Source organism: Arachis hypogaea, chromosome 13 (assembly GCF_003086295.3).
Source record: "Arachis hypogaea cultivar Tifrunner chromosome 13, arahy.Tifrunner.gnm2.J5K5, whole genome shotgun sequence".
Taxonomy (NCBI): domain Eukaryota; kingdom Viridiplantae; phylum Streptophyta; class Magnoliopsida; order Fabales; family Fabaceae; genus Arachis; species Arachis hypogaea.
In genome coordinates, this window is record NC_092048.1 from 24,748,161 (window position 1) to 24,768,807 (window position 20,647).

The 20,647-nt window shown below is 34.7% G+C and overlaps 2 protein-coding genes across 2 annotated transcripts; one reads left to right on the plus strand and one right to left on the minus strand.

The window, feature by feature from the left end:
- The first annotated feature begins 7,454 nt into the window (after nucleotides 1-7,454).
- On the plus strand, nucleotides 7,455-11,988 carry LOC112737755 (ketol-acid reductoisomerase, chloroplastic). Its single transcript, XM_025787818.3, has 10 exons — nucleotides 7,455-8,005; nucleotides 8,195-8,287; nucleotides 9,003-9,068; nucleotides 9,224-9,364; nucleotides 9,700-9,927; nucleotides 10,011-10,128; nucleotides 10,202-10,341; nucleotides 10,460-10,627; nucleotides 10,951-11,106; nucleotides 11,317-11,988. Exons 1-10 carry the CDS (start codon nucleotides 7,739-7,741, stop codon nucleotides 11,683-11,685), a joined length of 1,746 nt encoding a protein of 581 aa, XP_025643603.1. The 5' UTR covers nucleotides 7,455-7,738; the 3' UTR covers nucleotides 11,686-11,988.
- Nucleotides 11,989-12,110: 122 nt separating this feature from the next.
- Nucleotides 12,111-13,686, minus strand: LOC112737756 (senescence-specific cysteine protease SAG39-like). The gene is made up of 2 exons (XM_025787819.3): nucleotides 12,901-13,686; nucleotides 12,111-12,805 (listed from the first exon to the last, which is right to left on the minus strand). Exons 1-2 carry the CDS (start codon nucleotides 13,334-13,336, stop codon nucleotides 12,213-12,215), a joined length of 1,029 nt encoding a protein of 342 aa, XP_025643604.1. The 5' UTR covers nucleotides 13,337-13,686; the 3' UTR covers nucleotides 12,111-12,212.
- Nucleotides 13,687-20,647: the final 6,961 nt, after the last annotated feature.

The window sequence follows — 20,647 nt, forward strand, 5'->3', positions numbered from 1 at the left end:
ACCATTTATTCACCATATAATCAATGTTCGGTTCGGTGGCCTTCTTTAAATTTGTTCAGGGTTTATGGTTACTGTGATTGCTTTCTTACAGTATAACTAGGATTTTGAAAGAAATTTGTTGTTATTTTCATTCAGTTCAGTGGATAGTTTAACTAGGGCTCTGAAATTGGTTGTTACTCTATTCAGTACTTCTTTTGCATGGAGAAATACTATTCTTGTTGATTGAAAGTTGATCACCATATATTCACCACATGAACATTGTTCGGTTCGGTGGCCTTTGTGATTTTGATTTACTTGATATTTAATGTGTTTAGGGTTTAGGGTTATTGTGATTGCATTTTTATAGTATAACTAGGGCTTGGAATGAAATTTGTTGTTATTTTCATTCAGTTCAGTGGATAATGTAACTAGGGCTTTGTACTTGGTTGTTACTCTGTTCGGTACTTCTTTCGCATGGAGAAATACTATTCTTGTTGAATGAAAGTTGATCACCATTTATTCACCACATAATCGGTTCGGTGGTTTTCTTTTACTTTGTTCAGGGTTTAGGGTTACTGTGATTTCATTCTTACAGTATAACTAGGATTTTGAATGAAATTTGTTGTTATTTTCATTCAGTTCAGTGGATAGTTTAACTAGGGTTCCGAAATTGGTTGTTACTCTGTTCAGTACTTCTTTTGCATGGAGAGATATTATTCTTATTGATTGAAAGTTGATCACCATTTATTCACCACATGAACATTGTTCGGTTCGGTGGTCTTTGTGATTTTGATTTACTTGATATTTAATGTGTTCAGGGTTTAGGGTTATTGTGATTGCATTTTTACAGTATAACTAGGGTTTGGAATAAAATTTGTCGTTATTTTCATTCAGTTCTGTGGATAGTGTAACTAGGGCTTTGTACTTGGTTGTTACTCCGTTCAGTACTTCTTTGGCATAGAGAAATACTATTCTTGTTGACTGAAAGTTGATCACCATTTATTCACCACATAAACAATGTTCGGTTTGGTGGCCTTCTTTAACTTTGTTGAGGGTTTAGAGTTACTGTGATTGCATTCTTACAATATAACTAGGGTTTTGAATAAAATTTGTTGTTATTTTCATTCAGTTCAGTGGATAGTTTAACTAGGGCTCTGAAATTAGTTGTTACTCTGTTCAGTACTTCTTTTGCATGGAGAAATACTATTCTTGTTGATTGAAAGTTGATCATCATTTATTCACCACAGGAACATTGTTCGGTTCGGTGGCCTTTGTGATTTTGATTTACCTGATATTTAATGTGTTCAGGGCTTAGGGTTATTGTGATTGCATTTTTACAGTATAACTAGGGCTTGGAATGAAATTTGTTGTTATTTTCATCCAGTTCAGTTGATAGTGTGACTAGTGCTTTTTACTTGGTTGTTATTCTGTTCAGTACTTCGTTAGCATGGAGAAATACTATTCTTGTTGACTGAAAGTTGATCACCATTTATTCATCACATAAACAATGTTTGATTCGGTGGCCTTCTTTTACTTTGTTGAGGGTTTAGGGTTACTGTGATTGCATTCTTACAGTATAACTAGGATTTTGAATGAAATTTGTTGTTATTTTCATTCAGTTCAGTGGATAGTTTAACTAGGATTCTGAAATTGGTTGTTGCTCTGTTCAGTACTTCTTTTTCACAGAAAAATACTATTCGTGTTGATTGAAAGTTGATCACCATTTATTCACCACATGAATATTGTTCGGTTCGGTGGCCTTTGTGACTTTGATTTACTTGATATTTAATGTGTTTAGGGTTTAGGGTAATTGTGATTGCATTTTTACAGTATAACTAGGGTTTGGAATGAAATTTATTGTTATTTTCATCCAGTTCAATGGATAGTGTAACTATGGTTTTGTACTTGGTTATTACTCTGTTCAGTACTTCTTTCGCATGGAGAAATACTATTCTTGTTGACTGAAAGTTGATCACCATTTATTCACCACATAAACAATGTTCAGTTCGGTGGTCTTCTTTTACTTTGTTCAAGATTTAGGGTTACTGTGATTGCATTCTTACAGTATAACTAGGGTTTTGAACGAAATTTGTTGTTATTTTCATTTAGTTCAGTGGATAGTTTAACTATTGCCCTGAAATTGGTTGTTACTCTGTTCAGTACTTCTTTTGCATAGAAAAGTACTATTCTTGTTGATTGAAAGTTGATCACCATTTATTCACCACATGAACATTGTTCGGTTCGGTGGCCTTTGTGATTTTGATTTACTTGATATTTAATGTGTTAAGGGCTTAGGGTTATTGTGATTGCATTTTTACAGTATCATTAGGGCTTGGAATGAAATTTGTTGTTATTTTTATTCAGTTCAGTGGATAGTGTAACTAGGGCTTTATACTTGGTTGTTATTCTGTTTAGTACTTCTTTAGCATGGAGAAGTACTATTCTTGTTGACTGAAAGTTGATCAGCATTTATTCACCACTTAAACAATGTTCAATTTGGTGGCCTTCTTTTACTTTGTTGAGGGTTTAAGGTTACTGTGATTGCATTCTTACAGTATAACTAGGGTTTTGAATGAAATTTGTTGTTATTTTCATTTAGTTTAGTGGATAGTTTAACTATGGTTCTGAAATTGGTTGTTACTCTATTCAGTACTTCTTTTTTACGGAGAAATACTATTCTTGTTGATTGAAAGTTGATCACCATTTATTCACCACATGAACATTGTTCGGTTCGGTGGCCTTTGTGATTTTGATTTACTTGATATTTAATGTGTTCAGGGTTTAGGGTATTTGTGATTGCATTTTTACAGTATAACTATTGTTTGAAATGAAATTTGTTGTTATTTTCATTCAATTCAGTGGATAGTGTAACTAGGGTATTGTACTTGATTGTTACTCTGTTCGGTATTTCTTTCGCATGGAGAAATACTATTCTTGTTGACTGAAAGTTGATAACCATTTATTCACCACATAAACAATGTTCGGTTCGGTGGCCTTCATTTACTTTGTTCAGGGTTTAGGGTTACTATCATTGCATTCTTACAGTATAACTAGGGTTTTGAATAAAATTTGTTGTTATTTTCATTCAGTTAAGTGGATAGTTTAACTAGGGCTCTGAAATTGATTGTTACTCTGTTCGGTACTTCTTTTGCATGGAGAAATACTATTCTTGTCGATTGAAAGTTGATCGCCCATTTATTCACCACATGAACATTGTTCGGTTCGGTGGCCTCTGTGTTTTTGATTTACTTGATATTTAACGAGTTCAGGGCTTAGGGTTTTTGTGATTGCATTTTTAAAGTATAACGAGAGCTTGGAATGAACTTTGTTGTTATTTTCATTCAGTTCAGTTGATAGTGTAACTAGGACTTTGTACTTGGTTGTTACTCTGTTCAGTACTTCTTTAGCATGGAGAAATACTATTCTTGTTATCTGAAAGTTGATCTCCATTTATTCACCACATAAACAATGTTCAGTTCGGTGGTCTTCTTTTACTTTGTTCAGGGTTTAAGGTTACTGTGATTGCATTCTTAGAGTATAACTAGGGTTTTGAACGAAATTTGTTGTTATTTTCATTCAGTTCAATGGATAGTTTAACTATAACTCTGAAATTGATTTTTACTCTATTCAGTACTTCTTTTGCAAAGAAAAATACTATTCTTGTTGATTGAAAGTTGATCACCATTTATTCACCACATGAATATTATTCAGTTCGGTGACCTTTGTGATTTTGATTTACTTGATATTTAATGTGTTTAGGGCTTAGGGTTATTGTGGTTGCATTTTTACAGTATAACTAGGGTTTGGAATGAAATTTGTTGTTATTTTCATTCAGTTCAGTGGGTAGTGTAACTAGGGCTTTGTACTTGGTTGTTATTCTGTTTAGTACTTCTTTAGCATGGAGAAATACTATTCTTGTTGACTGAAAGTTGATCAACATTTATTTACCACATAAACAATGTTCGGTTCGGTGGCCTTCTTTTACTTTGTTCAGGGTTTAGGGTTACTGTGATTGCATTCTTACAGTATAACAAGGGTTTTGAATGAAATTTGTTGTTATTTTCATTGAGTTTAGTGGATAATATAACTAGGGCTCTGAAATTGGTTGTTACTCTGTTTAGTACTTCTTTTGCATGGAGAAATACTATTCTTATTGATTGAAAGTTGATCACCATTTATTAACTACATGAACATTGTTCGGTTCGGTGGCCTTTGTGATTTTGATTTACTTGATATTTAATGTATTTAGGGTTTCGGGTTATTGTGATTGCATTTTTACAGTATAACTAGGGTTTGAAATAAAATTTGTTGTTATTTTAATTCGATTCAGTGGATAGTGTAACTAGGGTTTGTACTTGGTTCTTACTCTGTTCAGTACTTCTTTAGAATGGAGAAATACTATTCTTGTTGACTGAAAGTTGATCACCATTTATTTACCACATAAATATTGTTCGGTTCGGTGGCCTTCTTTTACTTGATTCAGGGCTTAGGATTGCTGTGATTGCTTTCTTACAATATAACTAGGGTTTTGAATGAAATTTGTTGTTATTTTCATTCAGTTCAGTGGATAGTTTAACTAGCACTCTGAAATTGGTTGTTACTCTGTTCAGTACTTTTTTTGCATGGAGAAATACTATTATTGTTGATTGAAAGTTGATCACCATTTATTCACCACATGAACATTGTTCGGTTCGGTGGCCTTTGTGATTTTGATTTACTTGATATTTAATGTGTTCAGGGTTTAGTGTTATTGTGATTGCATTTTTACAGTATAACTAGAGCTTGGAATAAAATTTGTTATTATTTTCATTCAGTTCAGTGGATAGTGTAACTAGGGGTTTATACTTTGTTGTTACTCTGTTCAGTACTTCTTTAGCATGGAAAAATTCTCAACGTCGTTGTCGTCGTTGCTGTCACCACTGTATTTTTCAACGTCGTTGTTGTCCTCGCTACTGACTTCTCCTTCTTCTTCTTCTTGATGTTGTTGTTGTTGTTATCTAATTTCTTCTTCTCTTATTTTTCCTCCTCATCCTTTTTTATCATCGTCATTGTCCTCGTTATCGTCTTCATCTTCTTCTTCTACTATAAATATTCAGAAAACTAAAACACAAAAATTTTGATGCACAACACATAAGTTTTAGTTCAGCAAAAATTTGTGTGCTATGTTTTAAAAATTTGTGTACTATGCTAAAAAATTTGTATATTATACCCATGAAATACATGTAGTATACAAGGTACTGATATATATATCACAGGAAGTTACAAACTTGAAAAATCAATGAATCTAAAAAGCGGTTCCTTAGCTGGTTAAATTCTATTGAAGTTGTAGTTAGTTGCTTGACTCAGTCTTAGATAAACTTGTATATATATATATATATATATATATATATATATATATATATATATATATATATATATAAGCGTCCTTAGTTGTAGGGGATATAAGGCTGTGTTTGTTTTTGAGAACAAGACAAGATAAGACAATGAGAATAAGACATAAAGGACAAAGATACAAAATTTTGTATTTTTGTATTCTTTTTGGTTATAAATTAGAACAAATTATAAAGATCTAATTTATTCTCATTTTTTTCCTTTCAAAAAATTTGAGACGAAAAATACAATCATAAAAATTATAAATATGAAAAATTAACAAGAATAATAAAAGAAAATATGAAAAATAAGTTATGTCCCTTGTTAGTGTTTTCGTGTCCTTCCTATTAGGATGGACACAAAATACACTAATTTAGTGTCTCTGGACACATTGTCTTTGTCCATGTCTTCTCTTTTAAACGAGATTTTGTATCTCTATGTTCCTATCTCAGTATTTTATTTTTGTAAACAAACGCAGCCTAATAGTTCATTTTCATAACTCAATTCAATTTAGTATTCTTCTACGGTAATTCTTTCCTGCATCTAGTACACAATTTTATTTTCTTCTTCTATAATCCAAATGCACCATTATTTATTCATATAACACATAAATTTTGATGTACAATACAGAAATCTTAATTTATAATACAGAAATTTTGATTTGCACTAGAACAACTTTTAGAAAATTATATAATTAGAATATTGACTCACCAAATAAAAATATATTTGCAGTAAAAAATTGTGTGCTATGTGTAAAAATTTGTGTGCTATCTTATTTCAAAAATTTATGTGCTATATACAAAAATATTTATGCTAGATCAATAAATTTATGTTATGTACAAACTTTTATATATTATATTTTAGTTCAGCAAAAATTTGTGTGCTATGTTTTAAAAATTTGTGTACTATGCTAAAAAATTTGTATATTATACCCATGAAATACATGTAGTATACAAGGTACTGATATATATATATCACAGGAAGTTACAAACTTGAAAAATCAATGAATCTAAAAAGCGGTTCCTTAGCTGGTTAAATTCTATTGAAGTTGTAGTTAGTTGCTTGACTCAGTCCTAGATAAACTTGTATATATATATATATATATATATATATATATATATATATATATATATATAAGCGTCCTTAGTTGTAGGGGATATAAGGCTGTGTTTGTTTTTGAGAACAAGACAAGATAAGACAATGAGAATAAGACATAAAGGACAAAGATACAAAATTTTGTATTTTTGTATTCTTTTTTGTTATAAATTAGAACAAATTATAAAGATCTAATTTATTCTCATTTTTTTCCTTTCAAAAAATTTGAGACGAAAAATACAATCATAAAAATTATAAATATGAAAAATTAACAAGAATAATAAAAGAAAATATGAAAAATAAGTTATGTCCCTTGTTAGTGTTTTCGTGTCCTTCCTATTAGGATGAACACAAAATACACTAATTTAGTATCTCTGGACACATTGTCTTTGTCCATATCTTCTCTTTTAAACGAGATTTTGTATCTCTATGTCCCTATCTCAGTATTTTATTTTTGTAAACAAACGCAGCCTAATAGTTCATTTTCATAACTCAATTCGATTTAGTTTTCTTCTACGGTAATTCTTTCCTGCATCTAGTACACAATTTTATTTTCTTCTTCTATAATCCAAATGCACCATTATTTATTCATATAACACATAAATTTCGATGTACAATACAGAAATCTTAATTTATAATACAGAAATTTTGATTTGCACTAGAACAACTTTTAGAAAATTATATAATTAGAATATTGACTCACCAAATAAAAATATATTTGCAGTAAAAAATTGTGTGCTATGTGTAAAAATTTGTGTGCTATCTTATTTCAAAAATTTATGTGCTATATACAAAAATATTTATGCTAGATCAATAAATTTATGTTATGTACAAACTTTTATATATTATATTTTAAAAATTTATATAATATATCAATAAATTTTTGTATTCTCCAATAAATATTTATATGCAGTAGAAAACACAAAAAAAAAAAAAAAACATATACGCATTTTTTTTACTAGACTTTACACCAACTTCTTTAAACTTGAGTACAAAGAAAACTTGTACACATAACATCAGTGACTCCTAAACTTTATATTTGTACCAATGTAAGGATAACCAAAAGCTAGAAGCCAAAATAATATAATAATATCATCATACCATCATATCATGTAAGGATAAACATGTGGTTCACATGCAAAACCTAATAAAGAATTTGGCCCACATTAAACCAGTACAACAGGGCGCACGTTAGCCAGCTTCACTACGTGTCAACAGTTTAAAGACTAACCTCATTACATCTCTCCGCTCTCTCCGCTCTCTCGCACGCTTGCTTTTCTTACAAACTTTGTCAATGGCTGCTGCTGCCGCTTCTTCAAACACCATAGCACTAGCAGCAGCTAAGCCCTTAACCAAAGCCCCTACTCCAACCGTTTTCAACGGTCTCGCATTCTCCGTTAACAACCTCACTCCAAGACCCCTCGCTGCTCGCCACGTCAACGGTGCTGCCCTCGCTGCTAAAATGGTTTCGTCGGCGCCGGCGGTTACGCTCCCTGCCTCGCTTGATTTCAACACTTCTATCTTCAAGAAGGAGAAGATTAGCCTCGCTGGACACGATGAGGTCTCTCTCTTACTTATTGTTGAGTTAATTTTTTAATTTCTTTTCGCATTTCTGTTTCTCATTTCTTAGAATTTTCATGTTTATTTTTGAATTAGGGTATTTGTTGAAGGAAGAAAGATTATTTATATTAAGTTTCTTTATGTGACTGAGAAATTAACTTTTTTGGCGGTTATGGTTGATTTGTTGCAGTACATTGTGAAAGGAGGGAGAGATTTGTTTCATTTGTTGCCGGATGCTTTCAAGGGGATTAAGCAGATTGGTGTTATTGGATGGGGTTCACAGGTATACAAAGCGGAAATTTTTTTCTTTTTTTATTGATTAAAAGATTCTTCAGAAATGTGTAAAATAAATAAAGCTTATGAACGTGGATTTAGCCTTTTTCTAGTTCACGTGGGTTTTACTGGTTTCATGGTTTTTGTTGTATTGTTGGAGTTCTTGTATAACTAATTAACTATAAAACTAGTGTATATATCATTGGGCTCTGTAATCCAATTAGCGAACGAAATCCGTGTCAAATTTTTCTCATTTCATGCACTAAGGAGTAAGGACAGTTCTGTATTAGGTCTGTTTGGTTGTGAAGAAGCTGAGTAAATGACATAAACACCTTTATCATATAAAATCAATTTTCCCGCTATTGCTGTCTTCTCTCTTCTTCCCTCGAAAATCATTAGCAGTCTAAATGAAAGAAAAAAAAAAATCCTATCTCGACACAACATCAACTACAATAATCACACATCCATATTTTTTTTTATAAAACTGAAGAAATAAAAAATAAAACCGGGAATATCTGGTTGTATTGTAGTTGATTAGCTATATGAAAATTACGTTGTTTTGTTTTCTTTTTTTTTTTCACTTTTATTGTTAGGGAAGTTCCTAAGTTTAGAGAGTTCGGTTGGACTTTTGGATGCTTCATCCAGTGTATACATTTCCTTTGCAACCCATGATGTCATGGTTCATAATTTCAATATGATTACTAACTTTTCACTACCTTACCCAGGGACCTGCACAGGCCCAGAATCTTCGGGACTCACTCGCTGAAGCAAAGTCTGACATAGTGGTTAAGGTGATTCTGGGTTCCATTGCTTTTTTGGTTCATTCTTGTGTCGTAAAGTATAGTCAATAGGCTGTAACATTGAAGTAATTTTGTAAATAATTTTGACTCATTTGTCTCTTTCTTACTCCTAGTTATGTTAACATGTACCATTTAACAAAACACAGATTGGACTCAGGAAAGGTTCTAGTTCCTTTAATGAAGCTCGGGCAGCTGGTTTCAGTGAGGAAAATGGAACTCTAGGTGACATATGGGATACTATCTCAGGCAGTGATCTTGTCTTGCTCTTAATTTCAGATGCTGCACAGGTTTGTCGATTCAAGTCAGAACTACAGAAATTTTGGACTCTTTAGGTGCTAGGACTGCTTATATTTCTCTGTATTTATTCTCTTTAATCTGTTGCTATGCTTTTCTAATGATAAAGTTATTTAGTGTTATGTGTTATCCCAAATTTTATAGTTATATTATGTGACGCCTTCGATTCCCTAAACTTCATGTTATTTGTTACTTATATAGTATAAAGTAGATAAGTATATGGACCATAGGAACCATTTTAATGGACTTACCTGATTTTCAAGTAAGAGCAAATAAGTTATGTTACTTTGATTCTAAAGTGATTTCAATATTTTCGTTCATTTTGCAGGCAGATAGTTATGAAAAAATATTTTCGCACATGAAGCCAGGCAGCATACTTGGATTGTCCCATGGGTTTCTTCTTGGGCATTTACAGTCATTGGGAATTGATTTTCCCAAGCACTTCAGTGTAATTGCTGTATGTCCAAAGGGGATGGGTCCTTCAGTGAGGAGGCTCTATGTTCAAGGCAAAGAGATAAATGGTGCTGGAATTAATTCAAGTTTTGCAGTCCACCAGGTATATATCTTTCTCATTCGGTATCTCCCCCCCCCCAAAAAAAATATTTTTTAATGGGGTGAGCCAATTATCTTTGCACATAGGATGTCGATGGCCGGGCTACTGATATTGCTTTGGCATGGTCTGTTGCCCTTGGTTCTCCCTTCACATTTGCGACTACATTGGAGATGGAATACAGGAGTGACATATTTGGAGAGAGAGGTGAGAATATCTTCGTCCAGCACCTTGATTTTTCCTTGAAGATTGTCTATCTAATTTATCCTTTCACTTATAGGCATTTTACTTGGTGCTGTTCATGGAATTGTGGAGTCCTTGTTTAGGAGGTACACTGAAAATGGAATGAGTGAAGATCTGGCTTATAAGAACACTGTTGAGTCCATAACAGGAATCATATCTAAAATCATATCAACTAAGGTTCTCTTCTTTTTTATTCATCATTTAGAATTGATTTCTTGTTTGCTGGATTTTTTGAGCATCTGAAGTGCGCTTATGCATTGTGACATGACCGTTTTGCCCTTTTTGTCTTGGACAGGGCATGTTGGCTGTATACAATTCTTTATCTGAAGATGAAAAAAGAGAATTCGAGACGGCATATAGTGCGTCATATTATCCCTGCATGGAGATTTTGTACGAGTGCTACGAGGATGTAGCTAGTTGTAGCGAGATTCGCAGTGTTGTTTTGGCTGGGCGTCGCTTTTATGTAAGTGCACATTTACTTCGAGGAAACTACCATTTCTGACCATGAAAGATTTGAGCACTAGCAATTCTAACCATGAAAAATGTAAACTAACTTTACTCGATACTCGTCAAAGATTGGGTTAGTTCGACAAAATTATCCAAAATGAGTAGTTCATTGGGTAGTTTTGTCGAACTAACCCATCCTTTGATGAGTATTGAGTTATTCTACTTTACGTCTTTCATGGTTATAATTATCAGCAATCAAATCTTTCATGATCCGAAATGGTAATTTATTCCATTTACCTCGCTTTATGCAACAAAAGTTTAATTATGGTTGTTTTACAGGAGAAAGAGGGTCTACCTGCCTTTCCCATGGGCAAAATTGATCAGACCCGCATGTGGAAAGTTGGGCAGCGTGTCCGATCTACAAGGCCAGCAGGTGATCTAGGGCCATTATATCCATTTACTGCTGGTGTATATGTGGCATTGATGATGGCTCAGGTTTGTGTACTTGTTCTAGCTAGCTTTTTTGGGGTTGATATGCACAATGCCCATATTTCACATACTGTCGAAGGATGTAGTTTTATTGGGGTCTTAAGAATCCCTCGTGTTAATTTTTTCTTGATTATCTTTGCTTGGGGAATGGGGTAGAGAATTAGACCAAAAGTTTGTGTCTTTGCTTCTTAAATTTATGATTACAAAAATTTGCAGATTGAGATCTTGAGGAAGAAAGGGCATTCCTACTCTGAAATCATCAATGAGAGTGTCATTGAGTCTGTTGATTCATTGAACCCTTTCATGCATGCTCGGGGTGTATCTTTCATGGTTGATAACTGTTCAACCACAGCAAGGTTGGGTTCAAGGAAATGGGCTCCTAGATTCGATTACATCCTAACCCAGCAGGCCTTGGTGGCAGTAGACAGTGGTGCGCCTACTAACCGGGACCTGATCAGCAACTTCTTGTCAGATCCAGTCCATGGAGCCATTGAAGTATGTGCTGAACTGAGGCCTACTGTGGATATTTCAGTTCCACCAGATGCGGATTTTGTCCGTCCTGAGTTGCGCCAGTCTGGAAACTAGAACATCAAGCAGTGGATGCTTTTTCTTGAGCTGATTCAATTTCAGAATGCTCAGAATAGCCTGTATCCTGGTAGTGAGTGGATTTTGTTTGAGTGCTAGTATGGAACATCTGTATTAATTCTCTCCAGTTTTAAGGATTTTGCGGATGAGGAATGTTGCGTATTAGGTAATATCGTACTATAAATGAGCTGATAAGTTATGTTCACAAGTATGTGGAGTGTTATTTGTTGGTATCATGGCATCAGTCCAATAACATTTCTTAGAGCTTTATTCCATATAGATAACCGAATTGACTTGCGGTGATCTTTAGTGTAGATAATGTGTTAAATTTTTTAATATAAATATAAAATGGAGATTTTTTATAGGGAAACCAAATGATTTTCTCCATATTTTCATAATTGACAGGTAGAGAACAAATTACAACTGGTCAAAGAAACCACAATATATGCCACATGTATGTATATATATATGTACGTAGAAGTAAAAAGTTTAGGTATGTATAGGAAAAGAAGAATCAAGTTTGGTTTCTAAGCAGTTGGGTAAGAAGCTTGCATTGCTATGCCACAAAGTCCTTCTGTGGCGTCTACATCCCTTTGCATTCTGATATATCCTTCTTCGCCCCATTCAGTTCCCCATGAGTTCTTAACTAACCAATATTTTGTTCCATCGTCACTGACTCCATAACCCACAGCAGTGACACCATGATCTAACTCAGTTCCACAGCTTCCAGTGAAGACACCACCCTTATAGAACTGGAAATCAGAGCCACTAGCATCAATGGCCACAGAAACAGGTTGATTAGCGACTGCATTTTTCAGTGCTTGCTCGTTGTTGGCGGGGACATCTTCGTAGCCAGTAATGGTAGCTGCATGGTTGGCTGATGCTTTTGTATTGCATTTTCCATCAACACCTTTATAAGGGTACTTGGCCTCAGTCGTTAGTCCGCCATTTTGAATAATGAATTTGAATGCATCGTCCATTAGGCCGCCCTCGCAACCTTGGTCGATACCTTTAGTGTCGCAATCCACAAGTTCTTGTTCGGATAAAGAAATCAAAGTTCCAGACTTCAGTTTGTTGATTCCCTCGGTTGCTGCAACAGCAGAAAATGCCCAGCAACATCCTACAAGACAAATTAAGTGAGTTATAAATTCAAAAGGAGGAAGAAGAGTTTGATGGGTCACTTTGTGAGATTGAATGAAATATTAGAAAACTTACCACATTGTTGTTGGTTCTTGATGGGAGTCACTGCTCCTTTTTGTCTCCAATCCACAGTGTTTGGTACTGCAGTGACATTTGCATACTTAAAAGTGGTCCGTTCAATTGAGGGACTCATGTGGCTCTTGAATCCATTTCTGGATGATGTGAACTCTTCATTTGTGAGGTCAGCAAATTGATTAATGCCTAGCTTGTAAGCTTTGTCCCCGGCATTGTTAGAAGCTTCAATGTAGTTCACATTTTCCTTGAATATCTTGAATCGCTTCTCCCTTTCTTGGAGGTCTTTGTAGACTTTGCCGTAGCGAGCCATCCATTGCTCGTGCCTCTCATACATGCTCGCATCTTGTAGAGTGCGCGATGTGACTTGAAAAGCCAATAATGCCGAGCAGAGGATCAAAGCTAGAGTAATATGATGGAATTGGATGTTGGCAACCATGGTGATAATAGGAAGAAGCAGTTCAAATTGCTTACTGAAATGTTTAGAATGATGTTGTGCTACTATTGGAGATTGTATGAGGTATATATAATGGAAGGTTCATGTTGGGTCTAAGAATAAATCTATTGTTGTTCCTACGTAGTTGAGAGAATTAGCTGAATAAGATATGACCCATGTTTTGGCCATAGTAGGTCAAGGCACTTGTGCCAAATTACTTGTCAAGGAAGGCCAAACTCAAATGCATATGTTAAAAGTTGAAAATAGTTATTTAATCCTTTTTATACAATTAAATGATGGTTTTGTATTCTTTTTACTTATGGAAGGGTGACAATCTATCTGTCTATGTATTGGAGAAAGTTTTGTTTTATTTTTTTGTTTTTTTGTTTTTTTGTTTTTTAAATTTTACTGGACAGAGCTTTTTATTCTTTAGTAATATTCATACTATATCCCTGGTTTGCATCTTTTGTACCATGCCGCTTTGATTATTATCTTAAAAGAAAATTGATGGTTTGCCAAGAACATCAGGATTTATAAAAATTAATCCTTACGCGTACCATTTGATTAGAGAATTTCATATTGACTAGGGGTGTGCATGGCCCGGCCCGGCCCGAAGATCCGGCCCGGTCTCGAACACTTTAGGGGCTAATTTGATGTGATTTCATCGGGTCTAGGGCCGGGTATGGGTCTCAAAAGTAGACCCGGTCATTATTTCGGGTCGGGTCCGGGCCATAGCTCGGGTCACCCGAAATCGGCCCGGTGCCCCGGTCATCATACACAATTAATATTTTGTGTTATTAGTGATGGATGATGGTTATTATTATGTGAAATTTAAGTATTATAAACCTTAATATTTGTGTTATTAGTCATTATATATAATACTATAAGTTAATATTTTATGCTTAAAATGCATAAGACTTTAGACTAATGCATAATTTTGTGTTATTTGTATTGATTTAAATATTTGGTGTTATTAGGCAATATTAGTATTGATTATGGTTATACTTTAATTTTAGAGAAGAGTTACTTCTTATTATATTTTTCTAAGTGAATTTTACCATGTCAAATAATGGTTGGAGTCTTGGAAATTTGGATATTTTTACATGCTAACTTACAAGAAGGTATCAAGGTAATATAATGTTAACGGCCCGGTTTTCACCCGATTTTTACCCGGTATAATCGTGGCCCGAAAGTGTATAGGTTTCATCGGGTCTAGGGTCGGGTTCGGGTCTAATAAATAGGCCCGGTATATATTTCGGGTCGAGTCTGGGTCACATCAAACCCGGTTTCATCCGACCCATGCACACCCCTAATATTGACCAAATGAAATAGCAAAATGCCAAGGTTAACTTCAAAGAAGGCATAAAGTGATTATTGAGTATAGAATAACGACTGAGTGTACAGCAATACATCATATATAAAAGTACTGTATGTGTAGCAAAACTAAAGAGTAAATAACTAAATATTTCCCGATGTGATAAAAGTGTGTGCCTTATCTTCCATGGTTTTGGTAAATAAATTAAGTAAAAAAATTAGAGTATGGAATAACGTTTGCGGAACACCAAAAAATATACTACTTTCACCGATTTTTTATTGTCCGAAATTTTCACCAAAACAAACTTTACATTGTTTAAGTGTGACAAAAAATTATATAGGTACCGTAACCGTAATCATTATAATAATAGCCGCGAGGAAATCCCCGTAATAGTTTTTGAGATTTGCGTGAATATTCAATGTAGTTCTTAAGATCTTGATTTTTCAATAGTAATCTTTTAAATAGAGATTCGAGCACTCATAATGGTCCCTGGACATATTTTTAGTGATGAGTCATTACCGGAGTGCTTACGTGGCGTCGTTTTGCCACGTTAGATGGATCTAACAACTAGCTTAGCTGGCTCGTTTCCAATTTATACCCACATTGGTCCCATTTTCTATATTTAACCATAAATTTCAAAGTCCAGATCTCTAATCTTCTTTTCCAACAACTCCTAGTCTCTGAGATTCCTGATGCCTAACCTTCAAATTACCAATATTTGATAGCTTCCCATTCATGCATATGCCAGACATCATCAAATATCACCAAGTACCTCCTCCTTTGCAACATGTCCTTGATAATCAACTTCAGCTTATCGCTCCTCATGCTTTCCAGGCCATCTAGAACCAGTCTTCTTATTTTGGAAAAAATTTTCTGGACCAAGTCTCTGAGAATTTCCTCAGTTTTGACAATGCCTATGTAAAAACAATCACATGTATAATTTGTTAAATATTTAAAGGTTTAGGATAAAAGACTTACGGTGCCATATACAAGCGGGGATGATTCTTAACAAGATTGTCCATTTTATCATATGATTCGACCCCAATTTGCCATATAATGTACAAGCAACTATTCTGCCTCAGCATCTGATAATACAAATTTAGCATTGCAATGTTGACAACATTTGCGCCATAAGACCCTCCAAGAACCACCAAAACCTTTGCTTTACACTCACTCGTCTTCCTATACCCTGGAAAGAAATGCGACTTTGCTGCCGCCTTTGAAACTTTGTTCCTCAGCGACAACCTCACCGGATTCTCGCACACCACGCACTTCTTCCTCGGAAAGCTATCAGCAGTTGAGTTGAAAGCCACGAAGATGGCATTAGCAAACAAGACAAGAACATAGTTGGCCAAACCAGAAGCATAGTTCTAGTCATGGATCACAAGCTTTATCCCTTTTAACTTGGCGGCAATGCAAACAGGGAAAGAGACATGGCTGCTAGTTCCAATAACGATATGGGAATTTAGGGTTAAATATAGAGGGAGGGACCAATGTGGGTATAAATTGAAAACGAGCCAGCTAAACTAGTTGTTGGACCTATCCAGCGTGACAAAATGATGCCACATAAGCATTATGGTGATGACTCATCACTATAAATATGCTTAGGGACTATTATGAGTACTCGAAACTCTATCTAGAGGACTACTATGAAAAAATCATAATCTTGAGGACTACATTGAGTATTCATGCAAATTTCAGGGACTATTATGGAAATTTACTCTAATAGCTACCAAGCAATATATATACCGAAGGTTTCTAGGAACGTTTTGGACAGAGGGACTGATCCGTCCAAATTTTGTGAAGGTCAGAGACTTAAAAGTATTTTTCAATAGTTAGGGACAAAAATATCCGCGGGACAAAAGGTCAGGGACCTATTTGTCCTTTTCTCTATTTTTTATCTTTGTGTGTTTGGTTCTAACAATGGCACGTCATGTTGTGAGAAGAAATCCATAGATTTATGAACTCAATTTAATTATAGTGAAACAAATCTATATTTAAAAAAAGTTATTTTATAAAATTATTGCTTGTTTAGGATAGAAATTTAAACCAATATAATACTATTGTAGGACTAGAGAAGAGTAATGATTTATCTGAAAAGCCTAGAAATCATTTATGTTTATTCCACATCCTTGTGGAGTAGAAGCGCTATCCATATAAAAAATCCAGTCAATGGAATGCTCGTTCAAATTGAGAGCAGTGAATTCGAGAACGAAATCTGTTAAATATTATTATTTGATTGGTCTTTTATTTTGATATCTGATGTCAAATTTAAAAAGCTTAACTAACAATTTTATAAATGGGCCAGTTAGTTCTGGTTCATTGAGAATTTGTCGTAATAGTTATTAAGTTCGGACATTGATGACATGACTCTGAAAATATGGTTAGAGGCGTCTAGTTGAGAATATCAAGGTTAGAACGAGCTTCTCTATCTTTGGATAACGAAACTCGGCATGCTGTAGTGATTTGCTTACAAAGTAAATAGATCTTTACATTTTTTCTCTTTCTATAACAAGAACAGAGTTTATAGCCTAATCAGTAATAGATAGATAAAGATAAAGTTCCTCCCCATAATTAATTTTTTTGTAAAATTGGGGTTTTGAAAGGGTAGCTTTTAGATTTGAAAAGGAGTTTTCACATTCATCATTCTAATTAAAGTTGTTTTTCCTTTTCAGTGTTTGAAAAAAGCAAAAAGATTTAGAAGCTAAACACGGTAAAAAATTTGATAAGGTAGCGAGTCTTCCTGTTAAACGTTGTACCTCTTTTATAGTTTGTGGACTTTTCATCTCCAATATAGCTCAGCACTTGTCAAGATTAGCCTCTATACCTCGACTTGTAAGAAAAAAGCCTAAAAATTTGCCTCCTTGAATACCAAAGGCGCATTTCTCCGGATTTAGTCGCATGTTATACTGTCTGATTTGATTAAAGATTTCAGTGAGGTCGTTGACATGTTTGTTGCCGAGCTTTGTTTTTGCCACCATATCATCAACGTAGATCTCCATGTTCCGACCAATTTGGTTAGCAAACACCTTATCCATAAGGTGTTGGTAAGTAGCCCCTGCATTCTTAAGGCCAAAAGGCATAACTTTATAGTAATAATTATCATATTCAGTTATAAAGACAGTTTTATCCTAATTAAAGGGATGCATCAAGATCTGGTTGTACCTAGAGTATGCATCCATAAAACTTAGTGTTTCAAAACCTGAGGTATTATCAACTAAAGAATCAATAGATGGTAAAGGATATGCATCCTTTGGACATGCTTTGTTTAGATCGGTAAAATCAACACACATGCGCCATTTACCATTATATATATATATATATATTTACCATGAGAACATTTGCCAACCAAGTTGTGAATCTAATTTCTTGTATGAAGCCGGCGTTTATGAGATTTTTAGTCTCTTCCAATGATGCATGTTTTTTTCTCAACGCCAAGGTTGCGTTTCTTATGAGTTATAGGTCAGACAGATGGATTCAGTGCCAATTTGTGAGAAATGATTGAGGGATGAATCCTAGGCATGTCAGCAGGGATCTATGCAAATAGGTCTCCGTTTTGCTGTAAGAAATATTGAAGTGTATATTTCTCATATGGGTTCAGAGTTGTACCTACACAAGTGAATTTATTTGAATCGTTAGTTAAATAGATCTTTTATAATTCCTTCATTGGTGTTGGTCTTTCAAGAAGCTCGACTCTTGAATCAAGGTTGGCTAATGCTGGGAGGTCAGCTGAATTGTGGACAACATTTATTTGTGCGCTTATAGCTCGGTTTAAAGTTGGTGTTTTCAAACTGGTGTTGTAGCAATGTCGAGCTTCACAATGGTTACTGTGAACAGTTGCAATGAGGTCGTCCTGCACAGAAAACTTGACACACAGATGAATTGTAGATACTATAGCAATGAACGTATTCAAAAAAGGTCGGCCAAGTATTAAATTATAAGGACTGAAACAATCAACAACAAGATATTGAATATCGAAAGTTTTGGTTAAAGGATGCTCACCCAGTGTGGTTTGTAACCACACAAGTCTTAATACCGGTACACGTTCACTTGAGAATCCCACTAACTCTCTAGTGGATGGTTGGAGTATGTTATTGCTCAGCTTAATTTTCTGGAATGTAGAATAAAAATGGACGTTGGCACTTCTTCCAGGGTCAAGCAATACCTTACGTACAAATAGATCTCCCGATTGGATAGAAATGACAACTGGGTCATCTAGGTTAATGGCATTTATATTGAAGTCGGCTGGTTGGAACGTCATTTTTGGAAAATGAGGAGGGGGTTGGAATTCGCTGAGAGCACCCTCTACTGAGAGCATAGCTCGGTATATGATGTGTGTTTTTGGAAAACAAAAAACGAATTCCAAACACACAAATCTAACCGGCAAGTGCACCGGGTCGCATCAAGTAATAATAACTCACGGGAGTGAGGTCGATCCCACAGGGATTGAAGGATTGAGCAATTTTAGTTTAGTGGTTGATTTAGTCAAGCGAATCAAGATTTGGTTGAGTGATTTGTGATTTGCAGAATTTAGATTGCATGGAAAGTAAAGGGAATGGGTAAGTTGCATTGAATTTAAAGAGAACTGAAATTTAAAGTGCTGAATCTTAAAGAACAAGAAATTAAATGGCAGAAACTTAGAACGCAAGAAATGTAAATTGCAGAATCTTAAATTGCAAGAAATGTAAATGGCTTGAATTGTAAAGGGAATTGGAAATTGGATTTGCAGAAATTAAACAAGGGAAAGTAAAATTTAACAAGCAGAGGAATAGAAGATAACTTGAATTGAACCGGATCTAAAAACAGAATTGTAAATGAGCATGAAAAGCGTTAAACAGAGAAAGTAAAATGAGAATTTAGATCTCAGGACTCAAGAGACTAGATAACCAAGTCTAGATCTCAATGCCTTCCTAGATCCAACAAGAACGAAGGAATTGTAAACTGTAAATTGCAGAATAAGTAGAAGACAGAAGCAATTAACCAAAATGGAAATTCAATTGTGCAGTAAAATGAAACAGAGAAATCTCAGGATGAGATTGAAACAGATTTCCTTCAATTCTCCAACCCAAGATCCAAGACAAGGAAAGTAAAGAGTGCTGGGCAAGAAGAAGGAAGAAGAGAGATCGATTCTCCTCCCAAATTCTCTTGAATTAAACAACAATGCCAAAAAATATAAAATGAGCTCTCTACTAAGTGCACTAATCAAAACCGAAAAGAAAAGCTCTCCAAAAACTTAAATCCTATTCTATTTATACACTTTCTTCAAATGGTCTTCAAACCTTCAATTGGGCCTTTGCTCTTGATGGAATTGGGTTGATAGAGGCCTTGGTTGATTGCTCTTGGAGTTTGGAGAAGAACCGAATTGAACCGGGTTTGGAATCATGAAAGCTTGAGTAAAAGTTTGAGTAAAAGTTTGAGGCAAACTTTTACTCAAACTTTTCACATCAGCCACCCTCTTTTGCTGATACCAACGTTGGGGCAAAAGTTTGGGGTCAAACTTTTGCTCCAACGTTGGCCTCCCCTTGCATACTCATGGCGCCAACGTTTGCCAAAAAGTTAGAGGCAAACGTTGGCGCAAACTTTTGCTCTCCAGGGTGTGTTGTTCATGCGCCAACGTTTGCCAAAAAGTTTGAGGCAAACGTTGGCGCAAACTTTTGCTCTCCAGGGTGTTGATTTGTGATGCCAAAAGTTTGCCAAAAAGTTTGAGGCAAACTTTTGCTCCAGCTTTTTGCTCCCTGGTTCATTTTCACTTATTCCAAAAGTTTGAGCTAAAGTTTGAGGAAAACTTTTGCTCAAACTTTTTGTCCTCTCTTCCTCCTAGCCATTCCTCCTTGCTTCAACCTTTCTCCAAGCTTTCTTCACCTATCATTAATCAACCAAACACATCAAAGCTATGCTCAAAATCATGAGATATTCATTCTTTCATAATATGTGACAATTATAGCATAAAACCTCATGAAATTGCATTAATTCATCTATGGTTGATTAAATCAAAGGAA

Bases quoted from the DNA above. Each gene is read 5' to 3' on its own strand.
- LOC112737755 (XM_025787818.3), top strand. From the start codon at position 7,739: ATGGCTGCTGCTGCCGCTTCTTCAAACACCATAGCACTAGCAGCAGCT. The intron at 8,006-8,194 runs GTCTCTCTCTTA...GATTTGTTGCAG, and splicing joins GCCTCGCTGGACACGATGAG to TACATTGTGAAAGGAGGGAG. The intron at 9,928-10,010 runs GTATATATCTTT...CTTTGCACATAG, and splicing joins CAAGTTTTGCAGTCCACCAG to GATGTCGATGGCCGGGCTAC.
- LOC112737756 (XM_025787819.3), bottom strand. From the start codon at position 13,336: ATGGTTGCCAACATCCAATTCCATCATATTACTCTAGCTTTGATCCTC. The intron at 12,806-12,900 runs GTAAGTTTTCTA...TTTGTCTTGTAG, and splicing joins CAAGAACCAACAACAATGTG to GATGTTGCTGGGCATTTTCT.